Consider the following 14,561-nt stretch of genomic DNA (forward strand, 5'->3'; position numbering starts at 1 on the left):
CCTGGCCAGGTCTTACTTTTTTTTAGCTGAGTAAAAATCAAAAGTGATTAGGTCCTGTCAACGTGAAAAATAAAATGGTTTAGAATGGAGGTTCTTAAGCTGTGGATAGGCTCAACAGAGCCCACACGCCCTCTGAAGCAGCATTTTTCTAAGGAGAGGATTTTTTTTTCACAGCTTTTTGCTAGATCTCAAAGGAATCATGAATCAAAATAAATTAAGAACTTAGGCCAGGCACGGTGGCTCACACCTGTAATCCCAGCACTTTGGGAGGCTGAGGCGGGTGGATCACGAGGTCAGGAGATCAAGACCATCCTGGCTAACACGGTGAAACCCCATCTCTACTAAAAATACAAAAATAAAATTAGTTGGGCGCGGTGGCGGGTGCCTGTAGTCCCAGCTACTCAGGAGGCTGAGACAGGAGAATGGCGTGAACCCAGGAGGCGGAGCTTGCAGTGAGCCAAGATGGCGCCACTGCACTTCAGCCTGGGTAACAGAGCCAGCCAGACTCCGTCTCAAAAAAAAAAAAAAAAAAGGAAGAACTTAGTGGTTTAGGAGAATGACTGCAATAGGTGAAATCAAAGATTATGAATGGGTTGGAAAGATGCTTACCTAACAACAGTATACTAGAATGAAGAATGGTCCACCTTTAAAACTCAAAAGAGAGAGCTTTCAGGAAAAAAAAAACCTAAGGCAGCACTCCTGCAACATAGTTTTCCTTGTAACCACTGCCACTGCAACAGAGTTGCAGCTTCTACCTCTATCAAAAGCAAGAGTTGCAGCTTCTACCTCTCTATCAGCTTCTACTTCTAACAAAAGCAATAGGAAAAAAAAAAAGATCCTGGTAATTTCAAGCAATGTAGAGTGATTAGTACCCATGAGATACTATCACATTTGAAATGCAAAGAGCAAAAATGGAATTCATTACCCTAAAGTAAATAAGCAAGGGCTTAAAAAGCTTAGATAAAATTATGGCTAGCAGCACCATTAAAGAGACTGAGTTTGACACCATTAGAGACAACCTCAGGATGTCCCTGGTACATTTTTTTTTTTTTTGAAACAGTCTTGATCTGTGGCCCAGGCTGGAGTGCAGTGGCGTGATCTCGGCTCATTGCAACCTCCATCTCCCGGATTCAAGCAATTCTCCTGTCTCAGCCTCCCAAGTAGCTGGGACTACAGGTGCACGCTGCCACGCCCAGCTAATTTTTTGTATTTTAGTAGAGATGGGGTTTCACCGTGTTGCCCAGGCTGGTCTTGAACTCCTGAGCTCAGCCAATCCGCCTGCCTCGGCCTCCCAAAGTGCTGGGATTACAGGCGTGAGCCACTGTGCCTGGCGTCCCTGGTACTTTCATAGAACCCTGAAACCTGGGCTGGATGGAGTGTGAAACCTTCGAAATGGCATACATGATGCTCTCGTAACCTAGTCAGTGCCCACCACAGCGGTCTCAACCCTTTTAGGGCCTGGCCAGCTGACAACACATACCTTTAGAATGCTCTGTGTCTGGATGCAAGACAATGCGGACATATTTGAGTTCTCCAAACTGTTGGAGAAGCTCCCCAAGTTCTTCTTCTTCTGAGTCAAAGGACAGATTTCTATGGAAGATAACCAGATGATCACAAGAAAGGTCAATTACATAAGTGAGATCCTATGTTCCAGGACAATGTAAGTGAGTTAGATATCAACTCTCCCTTGTTCAGAAATAGCACTAATACACACGGATGGCCCCCAGTGACCCTTGGCCCCAACTGACTTTCCTTTATCAATGAGGTTCTCTTTCTCAGGAATCTGAAAACATAAACAGACACATACAAAGACCAGAAACTGCAAGTAAAGATTCATTTCAAAACAGCAGTGCCCTCTGCCAGGGAAACTTCTGAGGTGCTGGAAATTTCTACATCTTGATCTGGGTGGTGGCTACATGGATGTATACACATAAAATTATAACTGAGGTATATGCTTAATGTACTTTACAAAATATATGCTATACCTTTAAAAAACAAAAAAAAAAAGTGGTGTCCCCAGAGAAAAGACCCACAGGCTCTATCACCTAGGGCCCCAGAACTGCCCAGATTTTCAGCCTCTTCCTGAGGCTTGCTCTTTGACAACTTTGATTCTGAAACCCTCTTCTTTCACTTAAATTGACCAAAATTCATTTCTGTTACTATAAACTAGAAGACTCACAGCAGACTAGTGAGAAAAGTAAAATTCTCTCTCTCAGTTAGCCATTTTTCCCTCTGTGTTGCTATTAAATCCAGGCTTCAGTTAAAATCTTACTAAAGTCAGAAAAATCCTTCAAAACAGTAACACAAAAGCAAATACAGTAAAATTTACGAAGTCCAAAAAAAGAAAACTACTTACTTCTCTCGATGGGATTAAAAAAAATGTTGGAAGGAAATTTTGTTGTCCTAAAATTTCAACACAGTATAAAGATTCCTCATTGCCCCAACTATGTAAATCCTTCCAGGGGTAAGAAAAAGAGTCCCTGATAAGTATCTGTAATTTTACTTCTCTTAAATGCACTGAACAGCCCCATGAATGATTCTATTTCATGGATAACCCAGATAAAAAAAGGTTTTCTGCAATAAGACATATTCTAGCTACATTATTTCTTTTAATCTGCCTCATGATAGACATGGTTTTCTCTCTTCCACCCCTTTATTTCCCTAAGTTCTTTATTAATTAAAAGGTGTATAAGGAATGGTATCCTAAGTACTGAGGTCCCAGGCTTCTTCTTCACTGTGACATTTCTTCCTTCCCGTTAGACAGATCTTCCAGAAATACAAAATTATTTATATGGCAGTTCCAAATAATACAAATTTTAAAATATATGGAAAGACATGTAGTTAGGTGAGAAAATGGGCTTCAGTATAGCATGTATAAATTCACCTCTGTGAATCTTTATGATGTGGGCATGTAGTGTAGGTGTTCTCTGAGTAGTGATTAAGGTTACTTTTTTTCACTTTTTGCTCATGTATTTCATCAATTTCCTAGAATGAACATAAATTGTATAAGAAAACATTTTTTTTTTTAGACAGAGTCTTACTCTGTCAGCCAGGCTGGAGTGCCATGGCATAACCCCAGCTCACTGCAGCCTCTACCTCTGGGTTTTAAGCAATTCTCGTTCCTCAGGCCTCCCGAGTAGCTGGGATTACAGGTGCATGCCACCATGCATGGCAAATTTTTGTATTTTTAGTAGAAACGGGGTTTCACCATGTTGGCCAGGCTGGTCTCGAATTGCCCTCAAGTGATCCATCTGCCTCAGCCTCCCAAGGTGCTGAGATTACAGGCCTGAGCCACCACACCCAAGAAAATAATTTTAAAAGATTGTACAAGAAGATAAAATATATACCTCTAAAATCAGATGCAAATGACCCTAGTACACTGGTACTTCAGAAGGGCTAGAAGGCATGCCTGAGGCATACTGAAGACATCCTGACCTTATAAAGCAGCAATCTATTGCCGTCAGTAGAGCTAAACAGCAACAGCAACATGAAATAAAGCCTATCTCTACCCCCACTCCCACCCAGTTTTCCTGGAAACAGATGAGATGCCTTACTTTATTCTGGACACTACATCAGAAGATAATTTAGGCATAAAGAGAGAAATCATTTGAGACAAGCAGTGTCACTCCTCCCCAGCACTCCCCCTAAAACAAAGGCTGGAAGCAAGATGTTTCTAACAGTTGAACTGATTTCTTCCAAATGATGCCAACCCAATTACAAAGCATGAAATCTAAATGAAGACATGATGTCAGGACCCATGCTATCTGTCTTCTGTGTTATAGTTCTGATTGTCCTACATTTCTCATTGTTTGGTATGTTCCTGGGACCAGATGTGCTTGATCTAATTTTCTGGGCTAGGTAACAGAACTAGTGCCAAAAAGAGAAGGAAAAGGAGGAGAAGGAGGAGAGATTTATGAAGACCATGCAAAAGCAATTCTGGAGACAGAAAGACATACCTGATAAAAACAGTTTTCCCTTCATTCACATCAGAGGGTAATTTCCTCTTCTTTTTGTTTGAGACTTGCACAGCTAAGGTAAAAAGAAAAACAACAAACTGAAAGAGATTAGTGTAAACCACATGACAAAGAGCTAACTTCTTAAGTTATAAAGATTGGCCTGGTGCAGTGGCTCACGCCTGTAATCCAGCACTTTGAAAGGCTGAGGCGGGCTGATCACCTGGGGTCAGAAGTTCGAGACCAGCCTGGCCAACATGAGAACACCCCGTCTCTACTAAAAATACAAAAATTAGCCAGGCATGGTGGCAGGCGCCTATAATCCCAGCTACTCGGGAGGCTGAGGCAGGAGAATCCCTTAAACATGGGAGGTGGAAGTTGCAGTGGGCCGAGATTGAGCCATTGCACTCCAGCCACGGTGACAAGAGCGAAACTCAGTCTCAAAAAAATAAATAAATAAAAATAAAAATAGACAAAGGACATGTTAAGTACATGAAAAGATGTTCAAACTCACTCTTAAAGAAAACTTAGCACAAGAAATGAGATACTATGTTTCACCAACAGATTGCAAAATCAAAAAGACTGATGGAATTCAATGTGGTAAGGGTATGGGAAAAAGACATTCCCATATACTACTATGACAGTGTAAACTTTCTGGAAATACTGTATAGGACATGGGAAACTTTGAGGAAAAAACATACACATACAGTCACACACAAATTATAAAATACACTATATTTTGAATGTATATGTGTGCATTTTGCTTATAAATGTATTAAAATATCTCTAGATACACAAGAAACAAATAACCTTGGTTGTCTCTGGGGAAGCTCCCTAAGCAGCTCAGGATCTGCGTATAAGGGAGACGCACTGTTTGTTTTCAAGAGCAGACATATATGCTTATATACACAAATAAAATATCTGGAAGAATACACAAGAAACAATAGTGATTACTTTGGGGAATTGTGGGTATTGGTGAGGAACTTTTACTTTATGTATTACACTCTTCTGTATTGTGTTTTTTATTAACTTTTAATCATTATCATTTATCTGTCCTGTAAGTTTTTCAGGTGAAAGAACAGCATGAGACAGCTGACTGTGGGCTGTAGAATACAGGATCTCAGAGTCCCTTCAGTGTAAAAGCTTCTTTGATTCTAAGGTGTATACCATTCTTTCCTCACAGAAAAAGTTTATTTCCTTAGATTTCTTATGTGGTCAAACCAACATGCCAGACTTACTGAAACGGAATCAGAATAAAAATAGCTGAAATAAAAATCTCCACCCAGACAAATCAAAGAACCAGTTATTAGCCATTTCTCATTCTGTAATGACCTGCCTTCCACAATAAACAAGTTGAATTTATTCTCAATAAAGGTAGCAATAAGGATTGGCTAAAGTTTTACAACATGTTCAAAGAGGTCCTTGTTATGGAATGCACTGTGTTCCCCCAAAATTTATACACTGAAGCCCAACCCCAAATGTAATTATATTTGGAGACAGAGACTTTAGGGAGGTAACTGTGGCTAGCTAAAAGAGGTCTTAAGGTTGGGCCCTAATCTGATAGGATTGCTGTGCTTATAAGAAAAGAAAGACAAGAGTTCACTGTTACTTGTTCTCTCTCTCCCCTCATCAAGCATAAAAAGAAAAGGCCATGATGCAAGGACATAGCGAGAACGCAGCAGTCTGCAAGCTAGGAAGAGAGCTTCACCCAAAATGGAATCAGCTGGCACCTGGAACTTCTAGTCTCCAGAGCTGTGAGAAAACAAGTTTCTGCTATTTAAGCCACTTAGTCTATGGTATTTTGTAATGGCAGTCTGAACTGATGAAACAGTTCTTTATCCCCATCTCAACTCAAAGGAGTTGTTTAAAATCTACCTTGGTGTTGAGATGGTTATATCATCTATTTCATCTATATTATCTGTATAAGATGCTGTTTATCTGGTTATTCAATCAAGTTACATGATCCAGAAAGAGAGGCAGAATCTCAGCATCAAGCTAGGTTTTCAATTCCCTAAGAACGTTAACCCTCAAACACCACTCCAAAACTCACTTAAAAAACAAAACAAACAAAAATGAAAAAACAAAAAAAACCTTTGCGAGAAAGGAGTATAAAGGTTTCCTTTTCAGCATTTTAACATAAATTTGCTAGAACACCTTAGAGTCCTATTTAAAAAGAGGTCTAAGCAGAACTGATGCTCATTTCCATAACTTCAGTAACTTTTTGTAAAGTCTAAAGAGATTTATGAAAATCCAAACGAACCTTTATCCTCTTGCTCCTCAGTGCTGGTATCACTCTGAGCCAGTTCCTCTCCATCACCAATACTATCGCTTTCCTCCAGGTCACTGTCCTCCTCAGAATGATCTTCACTGCTTTTTGCAGGGGCTGCTCTCTTGAATGCTCTGCAATGGCACAGATCAGAACTAAGGATGTAGGCTGACAGAGGGCCTATTCAATTTCATTACACATGTCAATTCTGCAATGATGCAGGCAGAAAAAGATAGGAGAAGTTTTCCTCTCGGAGGCAGTCTTGAATCTTCCTCTGCCATCTCAGAACAGGCTGAGCTGCTTACCTCTTCTGAATCTGCACAGGCTTGGTCACCTTTGATTCTATATTCTCCTCCTCTTCATCTTCATCATCATCAACCTCATCTTCTTCATCATCATCATCATCATCGTTTTCTTCCTCTTCCACATCCTCTTCCTCCCTGCCCTTCTTTTTAACTGATTCCTGATGTTCAGATTCATGGCTCTTTTCCTCACCTATGCAGGGAGGGAAAGAAAGGAGGAATTCATTTAATATCCAAAACGATGTTATTTTAACAAAAGTAACCAATATTCCAAGTTCCTGGTTTCATCTGTTTTACAGAACTTTGTATATTTTTTTTACTGTATATAACAGGAGAAAGTATAAACAAAAGAAAAAGCAAAAACAGAAATAAACAAAACTGTCATCACCCAGGTTCCTTTAGAGTTTGTCCCATTCATCAGCCTGAAGGGTCACCTGGCCCAGACTGAAAGAAGTGGCAACTGAGTCTCTCCAAACAGTCTACCATTTGTACATCACAGCCAGCAAAATGCTCACTAGGGGGCAAAGCCAAGCCATGAACTTTAATCTCAGTGCATTCGATTCTCTGAGACCCTGGTGGCTTAACAGTGCATTCTATTCTCTGAGACCCTTGAGGTTTTCTAAACCTCAAGTTTTAAGTTTCTCTATTCTTCACGTTCCATCACTCCTATTATGCACAGCCTGGAAAGAACAGCAAGTAAAGGGGACAATGAACTCAGGCTCACTCACAGCCACTCCCAAGAGGGGGCTTAGACTCAAAAGAGCCTAGGTTTTGGGACCAGAGGACCAAATGGTACAATATGAATTGACAAACAGACCTAGACTCACTTCTGAACCAGCAGGAATTCAGAGTTTTCCCTGAAAGCCCAGTCTCATTCCTTTGGTTAATCTTCCACAATAGTCTTACTCTGACAAGCAGGTTCTCTTACATTTGTTTTTTTTTTTTTTTTTTTTTGAAAAGGAGTTTTGCTCTTGTTGCCCAGGTTGGAGTGCAATTGTGTGATCTCAGCTCATTGCAACCTCTGCCTCCCAGGTTCAAGCAATTCTCCTGCCTCAGCATTCCGACAATTTTTTTTTTTTTTTTTTGAGATGGAGTCTTGCTTTGCCGCCCAGGCTGGAGTGCAGTAGGGTGATCTCAGCTCACTGCAACTTCCACCTCCCAGGTTCAAGCGATTCTCCTGCCTCAGCCTCCCAAGTAGCTGGGATGACAGGTGCCCACCAGCATGCCCAGCTAATTTTGTATTTTTGGTAGAGATGGGGTTTTGCCATGTTGGCCTGGCTGGTCTCGAACTCCTGACCGTCAGCGATCCACCCAAAGTGCTGGAATTACAGGCATGAGTCACTGCACCCGACCTTTTTCCCACACTTTTATCACGAACACAGGAGTTGTTTCAATACTCTCGCCCAGGTTATACAACACCCCTACTAACCCGACACTACCACATCTTACCTAGAGCAGAAACAGACTGTGTATCTTTATATTTATCCTTTGCCACAGCCCAATCCACAGCCACCGTCCGCCCTGTCAAACAGAAAAGTGGCATCAGAAAGGCTGTCCTTTTAACATCCCTACCTTTGTAAATGACCCCTAGTCATCACAGACAATAATGGAACCAGTGGCGACAAAGAAACTGCCAATGCAGGGAATGCTGGTCTTTAAACAACTAGTCGCTGCCTACTCCTTTTAATCCTTAACCTTTCAATCAATGAACACAAATTTTGCCTTTCTACATAGCCACACCTGGGACAAGATAGAGTTAAAAAATAAAGAATTAGAACTATGTTCCCACTTAGACTATCAGGAATCAAAACAGGCATTCTGGAATAATCTGCACCCTACTTGGAAGCTAGGACATCTCTAAGGCAATAACTTTTTTTTTTTGAGACAGAGTCTTGCTCTGTCGCCCATGCTGGAATGCAGTGGTGCCATCTTGGCTCACTGCAACCTCCACCTCCAGGTTTAAGTGATTCTCCTGCCTCAGCCTCTCGAGTAGCTGGGATTACAAGTGTGCACCATCACACTTGGCTAATTTTTATATTTTCAGTAGAGACAGGGTTTCGCCATGTTGGCCAGGCTGGTCTTGAACTCCTGACCTCAGGTGACCCACCTGCCATGGCCTCCCAAAGTGCTGGGATTACAGGTGTGAGCCACTGCACCTGGTCGGCAATAACTTCTTTAGGCACAGTATTTTATAAGTCAATATATAAGTCACGATCGGTTTAATAAATAGCCCACAGATGCTGAACAGTGATCATAACCAAGGAGGAACTTAGATACCAACCTGCATCTATCAGCAATTATCTCAGGGACATTTTTCACTAGGGATTTTTAAATCCCAGGACACTCTCACCAAATAAAAGAAAGAACACTGGTAAGGGTTCTTTTAAGTTTAACCCTAAGATCAAGTTCTAGGAATATTTCACCTAAACAGCTACCATATTAGCAATGAGACTCTCAATAACGCAAACATCTTTTGAAAGTGCAGAAAATGGGTTACTATACTAATTCACCAAAACACCACAAATATCTGGGTCAATGATATGGGTATAGAAAGCTTACCTTTTATCTCTTTCATGTTCATGCCTCTGAGAGCTTTACCTGCTTCTAGGAGGTTTTTGAACTGAACAAAAGCAAAACCACGCATCTTCCCATCTGTGTGCAAATGTACAAATAAGTGAGAGGCGGCAGGAGGTAGCCAGAATACTAAGAAGGAAATTTACTGCAATTCAGGCCCAAAAGACAGTCCAAATCTTGCCAGCAGGCCAGCCCCTTCCCCAAAGCAATTGCTTACATCTTCTTCCTGAGTATACTCTGACTTGGACTTGGGGAGAGCAATGCACTTTCTCGAACTAACTCGCCTTCTAAAACTAATTGTGATTCAATGGAAAATATCATCAGGGGAATAAAAGCATTATTTGGGTTTTCATTAGTTGTCAAGCACAGTGCCAGATATTTCATATATATCATACATATTTGTTCAAGGGTAATATGTTAACTAATACAATCCACACCAAGTGAAGGTTCATTAGTACCTGGTTTCCTAGGGATATTTACTTCCAGGATAGCTCCAAATTGAGCAAATACTGTCTTCAAGTCTTCTTCCGAACACTGAAGCCAAAAGTGAAGAAAGAAAAAGAGAAATACAATCACAGCAATTAACATAAAACATCAACTATTAAATTCATTAATTATGAAAAACACAAATATGTTTACTTCGTTTTTTACTTTTGAGACCAGGACATCAAATGTTTCTAAATAGAAGACATTTAACTTTGTATCTAAGAGGCAAAAAGACAGATGTCTGAGAGCTTTTTCTGCCTTTTCTTTTTCAGTAGTAGTTCCCCCAAAAAGGAAAGCAGCTTCACACTTAGTGCCCTTATTACATAGGCCCACTTTCTGAATTCAACAGGCATAAGGTTCATTCTCAGAAGGAATTAAGCCCAATTATACTATCTTGGTGAGGAGTTCTACTAATGATCACATCTTGGTTCTAAAAGCCTTCAAAACATGCAATGTTCATTTTCTCTCTCACTTACCTTAAAGCTCAGGTTCCGAATAATTAATCTGGCTTTCTTATCTGCCACTTTGGCTTTTTTAGCCTTCGGCTCCTTCTTTGGGCACTCTGAGTTTCCTAAAAAATAAGAGGTAATGGAATAAGGGCTCGAAAATCACCCACTTCTACACCAGAATATCACAGAAAAAAAGCTACTGGTGACAGATGGCATTTACCACAGGGTTAAGTGTGGCAATACCAAGGAATACCAGATTTTTCAGATTGAGATGCAACAAAATAACTAAAATGAGTATCACGATACACTGGATCATTTTGGAGATCAAAAAGAAATGCAAAAAGCTTTAAGTTCTAGAAGCTACCTCCATGCCTCCCTCTTTCATTTTCATAGTGCTCCTCCTCACCCTGAGAGAAAAACTTCCTTGGATTACTAGAAACTCACCATTTTCCCCCTTTTCCTTTGTCTTGTTCCTCAGTTTTTTCTTAGCAACAGTCACGTTGATCTTGCAACCTTCAAAGGTGGTAATCTCCTTGAGGGCCCTCTGAACATCTTCCAGCATAGAAAAAGTGACATAGCCAAAGCCTCGACATGCCTTACTCCCTGGAATAATGGAGCGGGGAGGGAGGGGAGGGGCAGTGTGAAAAGGACAGAATCATAAGCCAAGACCACTAAATGAGTAAATCCTCAAAGCCTAAGCTACAGGATATAATGCCAACCCACCTTGCTATTAGTTTGCCAAAAGTCTCAGGAGGGAGAGAAACAAGGGTGGTATCAGTGGGTATAAGCTCCCCACTTTGCTTAGAAACTGTTAGCCTTCCTCCTCTTTTACTTTGGTGTCTTTGCTGTTAGCTCCTCTTCTTCCCCCTCTCTTAATAATCCCAAGAACACAGAGAATCCATGACATATTAGGCCCTCAAAGAACTCAACATCATAAAGAACAAAACATCACCAAAGAAGGCAGGAAAGTTAAGGTATATGCTATGGCTTGAATGTGTCCCCCAAATTTCATGTGTTGGAAACTGAATCCCCAATGTAGCAGTATTGAAAGGTGGAGTCTTTAAGAGGTGACTGATCAGAGGGCTCGGTCTTCAGGAATGGATTAATCAATTTATGGATTAATGGGTTAATGGATTAATGGGCTATCATGAGAGTGGAGCTGGGGGCTTTATAAGCAGAGGAAGAGAGACCTCAGCAAGCGCATTAGCATGCTCAGCCCCCTTGCATGATACCCTGCACTGTCTGGGGATTTTGCAGAGTCCCCACCAACAAGAAGTCTCTCACCAGATACAGCCACCAGACTTTGGACTTCTCAGCCTCCAGAACTTAAGAAATAAATTTTTCTTTACAAAGCCCCCAGTTTCAGGTATTCTCTTACAAGCAACAGAAAATGGATTAAGACAGTATGGTAGCTTCAAAAATCGGAACACAATAATGCAGTCACTCCTCAAAATAGATCAGCAATAAATGCCTGAGGCCCTGACAAAAGAACCTCAAACGGGCCGGGCGCGGTGGCTCAAGCCTGTAATCCCAGCACTTTGGGAGGCCGAGATGGGCGGATCACGAGGTCAGGAGATCAAGACCATCCTGGCTAACACAGTGAAACCCTGTCTCTACTAAAAAATACAAAAATCTAGCTGGGCGAGGTGGCGGGCGCCTGTAGTCCCAGCTACTCGGGAGGCTGAGGCAGGAGAATGGCGTAAACCCAGGAGGTGGAGCTTGCAGTGAGCTGAGATCGGTCCGGCCACTGCACTCCAGCCTGGGTGACAGAGTGAGACTCCGTCTCAAAAAAAAAAAAAAAAAAAAAAAGAACCTCAAACAGCCGGGCGCGGTGGCTCATGCCTGTAATCCCAGCACTTTGGGAGGCCGAGGCGGGCAGATCACGAGGTCAGGAGATCGAGACCATCCTGGCTTACACGGTGAAACCCCGTCTTTACTAAAAATACAAAAAATTAGGTGGGTGTGGTGGTGGGGCGCCTGCAGTCCAAGCTACTAGGGAGGCTGAGGCAGGAGAATGGTGTGAACCTGCGAGGCAGAGCTTGCAGTGATTGTGCCATTGCACTCCAGCCTGGGCAAAGGGCAACAGAGCGAGAGTTTGTCTTAAAAAAAAAAAAAACAAAAAAAACCTTACATGATCTGCTACTCTAGATCTCGTCTCCTAATTCTCCTCCCTTCATTCACTTCACTCCAGTCACCCTGTCCTCCTAACCACTCCTCCAATATACCAGGCACACCTCTGCTTCAGTACCTTTGAGCTTGCTATTTTCTCTTCCTGAATTGCTCTTCCTCCGGAGAGGCATGTGTTCACTCTCTCACCTCAGTCCGTCCTTCTCTGGCCACCCTATCTATACTGCCACTCTTCACCCCCTCTCCCCACTACACACATGCACACAGACTTTCTAACCCTTTTCCCTGGCTTTTCTCCTTAGCATTTGACATCATTTTCACTACACAGTTGGCTTATTTGTTTATTGGCTGTCTTCCCCACCTTGAAGACATAAGATCAAAGATTTTTTGGGTTTGGTGTTGTGCACTGCTGCATCCCCACGACCTACAACACTTCCTGGCACACGGTGGGTATTAAGTATATGCTGAATAAATGAATGAACGAGTGGATAGCATCCTGGCTAAGATGTCCAGGTCTAAGGATCAAATTGGGGGTCCACTACTTAATAACTGTACAAACTTAAAGTTACTAAATTCCCCTAAATCCCGAATTCCTGTCTGTAAAATGAGATTAAGACTCTCCATCCGGTAAGATTGCTGAGAAAATTAAATGAGATAACCTGTATCAAACTGATCACTGTACCTGCCAATCAGGTGACCCTCAATAAGCCTTACTGATGCTCTAGTTAACTATTTTCATTCTCAGAGCGCATTATCAACAGAAAGCGCTATAGAAACGTAAGGGAATGATTTGCCCTTCATAAACCGACCCCTATGAACGCATCTAAGGCAGAATCAGTTTGGAAAAGAAACTCAGTTCCCAGTCCCTTCTCTTCGGGGCGGGTAAAGGATGATACGGCTCCCTGAAGTTTGGGAAGGTGCCCTCGCTCGCGGGAAACCCCAGCATTATTCTCGACCGCCCCGCCCCCTACCTTTTTCAGTCACCACGAAGCACTGCTTCACCGGCCCCACCTGACTGAACAGTTCCTCCAGCTGCTCACTGCGGGCCGAAGGCGGGAGGCGGCCCACAAATAAGGTCAGGCCGGCCATGAGACCGGGAAACCCAAAGCGCGTGAGGACGCGAGCAAACTAGACCCGCGCACGCGAGCCGAGAGGCTGGCTTTGGTAGGACAACCAAGCTCACGTGCCGAGAGATTCCGGAAGTGCTCGTTGCTCAAAAGAGATCGGAGGAAAACATGGTCGGGAAGGTGATAAAAGGTTCCGGAATGAGCGGGGCTCCGCCCCCTGCCCTAGCATCGCCCTCGCCACTTTTGTGTAAACTTGGCGTCAATAATTTCTACCCTAGTGTTACAGCTTTTTTAGAATTTGCCTAGCAGGCTTTCTGGTTTTTGCCGGAAAGCCTCCAAAAGGTAATTTTTTTCTTAATATAAAAAATAAAAATATACAAACAATTTCTACCCTGTTTAAAAATCTCACCTCCAGATCCTCCCCAAAGTTAGCAGGACAGGCAGGAGAAGTCGTTTTTGCCCCGGGCCTAACTCAGGATCTGATATATTGGGTGTTTAATATTTTCTGAAGTGCCTCCACAAACTCCCAGATTACGTGCATAAAACACAACCGGAAACAAAGACGTAGACACAGATATATCATATACATCATTCGGACGATTCTCATTTTCGGAGAACATCAGTTGTTTGTCACCTCAGCCTCAAACAAACAAATTGTAGCTACTAAAATACACATAGACACAGATCGTACACAATTATTCTTTCAATAAATATATACTGAGCTCCAACCATGAGCCAAGCATTAGGGATAAAATTGGTAAGCAAAGAAAAGACAGGGTCCCTGCCCTTCAGTCTAGTGGGGGAAACAGATTTTTTTTTTTTTTTTGCAGGGCCTCACTTTGTCAACCAGGCTGGAGTGCACTGGCACGATCTCGGCTTACTGCAGCCTCGACCTCCCAGCTTCAAACAGTCCTCCTGCCTCAGCCTCCTGAGTAGCTGGAACTACAGGTGCACCACCACACCCGGCTAATTTTTGTATTTTTTGTAGAGACAGGGTTTCACCATGTTGCCCAGGCTGGTCTCAAACTCCTGAGCTCAAGTAACTCGCCCCCCTTAGCCTCCTAAAGTGCTAGGATTATAGGCATGAACCACCACACCTGGCTGGGAAGACTATTAGTCCAAAAATTCTTACAAATACATCACAGCACACACACTGCAAGACCACATCGAACACACTCAAAGCAAACATAACATCCAACTTAAACACAGAGACCTAGAACCCAGGTCCTCCTAGAAACAGAAGATCTTTGCCTCAAGTCAGCTCATCAGATAGACCCAAGGCTGAGAGATCTTAATTGGCCAGGAGATCTGGGTGCTCCTGGTTCTGGAATACAGAG

General features: G+C 42.4%; 1 protein-coding gene and 1 non-coding gene across 3 annotated transcripts in view; one reads left to right on the forward strand and one right to left on the reverse strand.

The window, feature by feature from the left end:
* The window catches only part of RBM28 (RNA binding motif protein 28), a 37,528-nt gene extending 24,194 nt beyond the window's left edge, over positions 1-13,334 (reverse strand). For both annotated transcript variants that reach the window (XM_073009319.1, XM_007982825.3), the window contains exons 1-10: positions 13,129-13,334; positions 10,475-10,633; positions 10,058-10,152; positions 9,554-9,629; positions 9,081-9,173; positions 7,971-8,042; positions 6,525-6,714; positions 6,214-6,353; positions 3,957-4,029; positions 1,481-1,590 (exon numbers count right to left, since the gene is read on the reverse strand). In XM_073009319.1, the coding sequence (XP_072865420.1) occupies positions 1,481-1,590; positions 3,957-4,029; positions 6,214-6,353; positions 6,525-6,714; positions 7,971-8,042; positions 9,081-9,173; positions 9,554-9,629; positions 10,058-10,152; positions 10,475-10,633; positions 13,129-13,246 (1,126 nt within the window). In that variant the 5' untranslated portion in view covers positions 13,247-13,334. The remainder of the gene's footprint in view (positions 1-1,480; positions 1,591-3,956; positions 4,030-6,213; positions 6,354-6,524; positions 6,715-7,970; positions 8,043-9,080; positions 9,174-9,553; positions 9,630-10,057; positions 10,153-10,474; positions 10,634-13,128) is intronic.
* A 165-nt stretch (positions 13,335-13,499) lies between these two features.
* On the forward strand, positions 13,500-13,561 carry LOC119626391 (U7 small nuclear RNA). Its single transcript, XR_005242558.1, has one exon. It is a non-coding gene; the product is annotated as a U7 small nuclear RNA (small nuclear RNA).
* Positions 13,562-14,561: the final 1,000 nt, after the last annotated feature.

The sequence above is a fragment of the Chlorocebus sabaeus genome, chromosome 21 (assembly GCF_047675955.1).
Source record: "Chlorocebus sabaeus isolate Y175 chromosome 21, mChlSab1.0.hap1, whole genome shotgun sequence".
In the NCBI taxonomy this organism is placed as follows: Eukaryota; Metazoa; Chordata; class Mammalia; order Primates; family Cercopithecidae; genus Chlorocebus; species Chlorocebus sabaeus.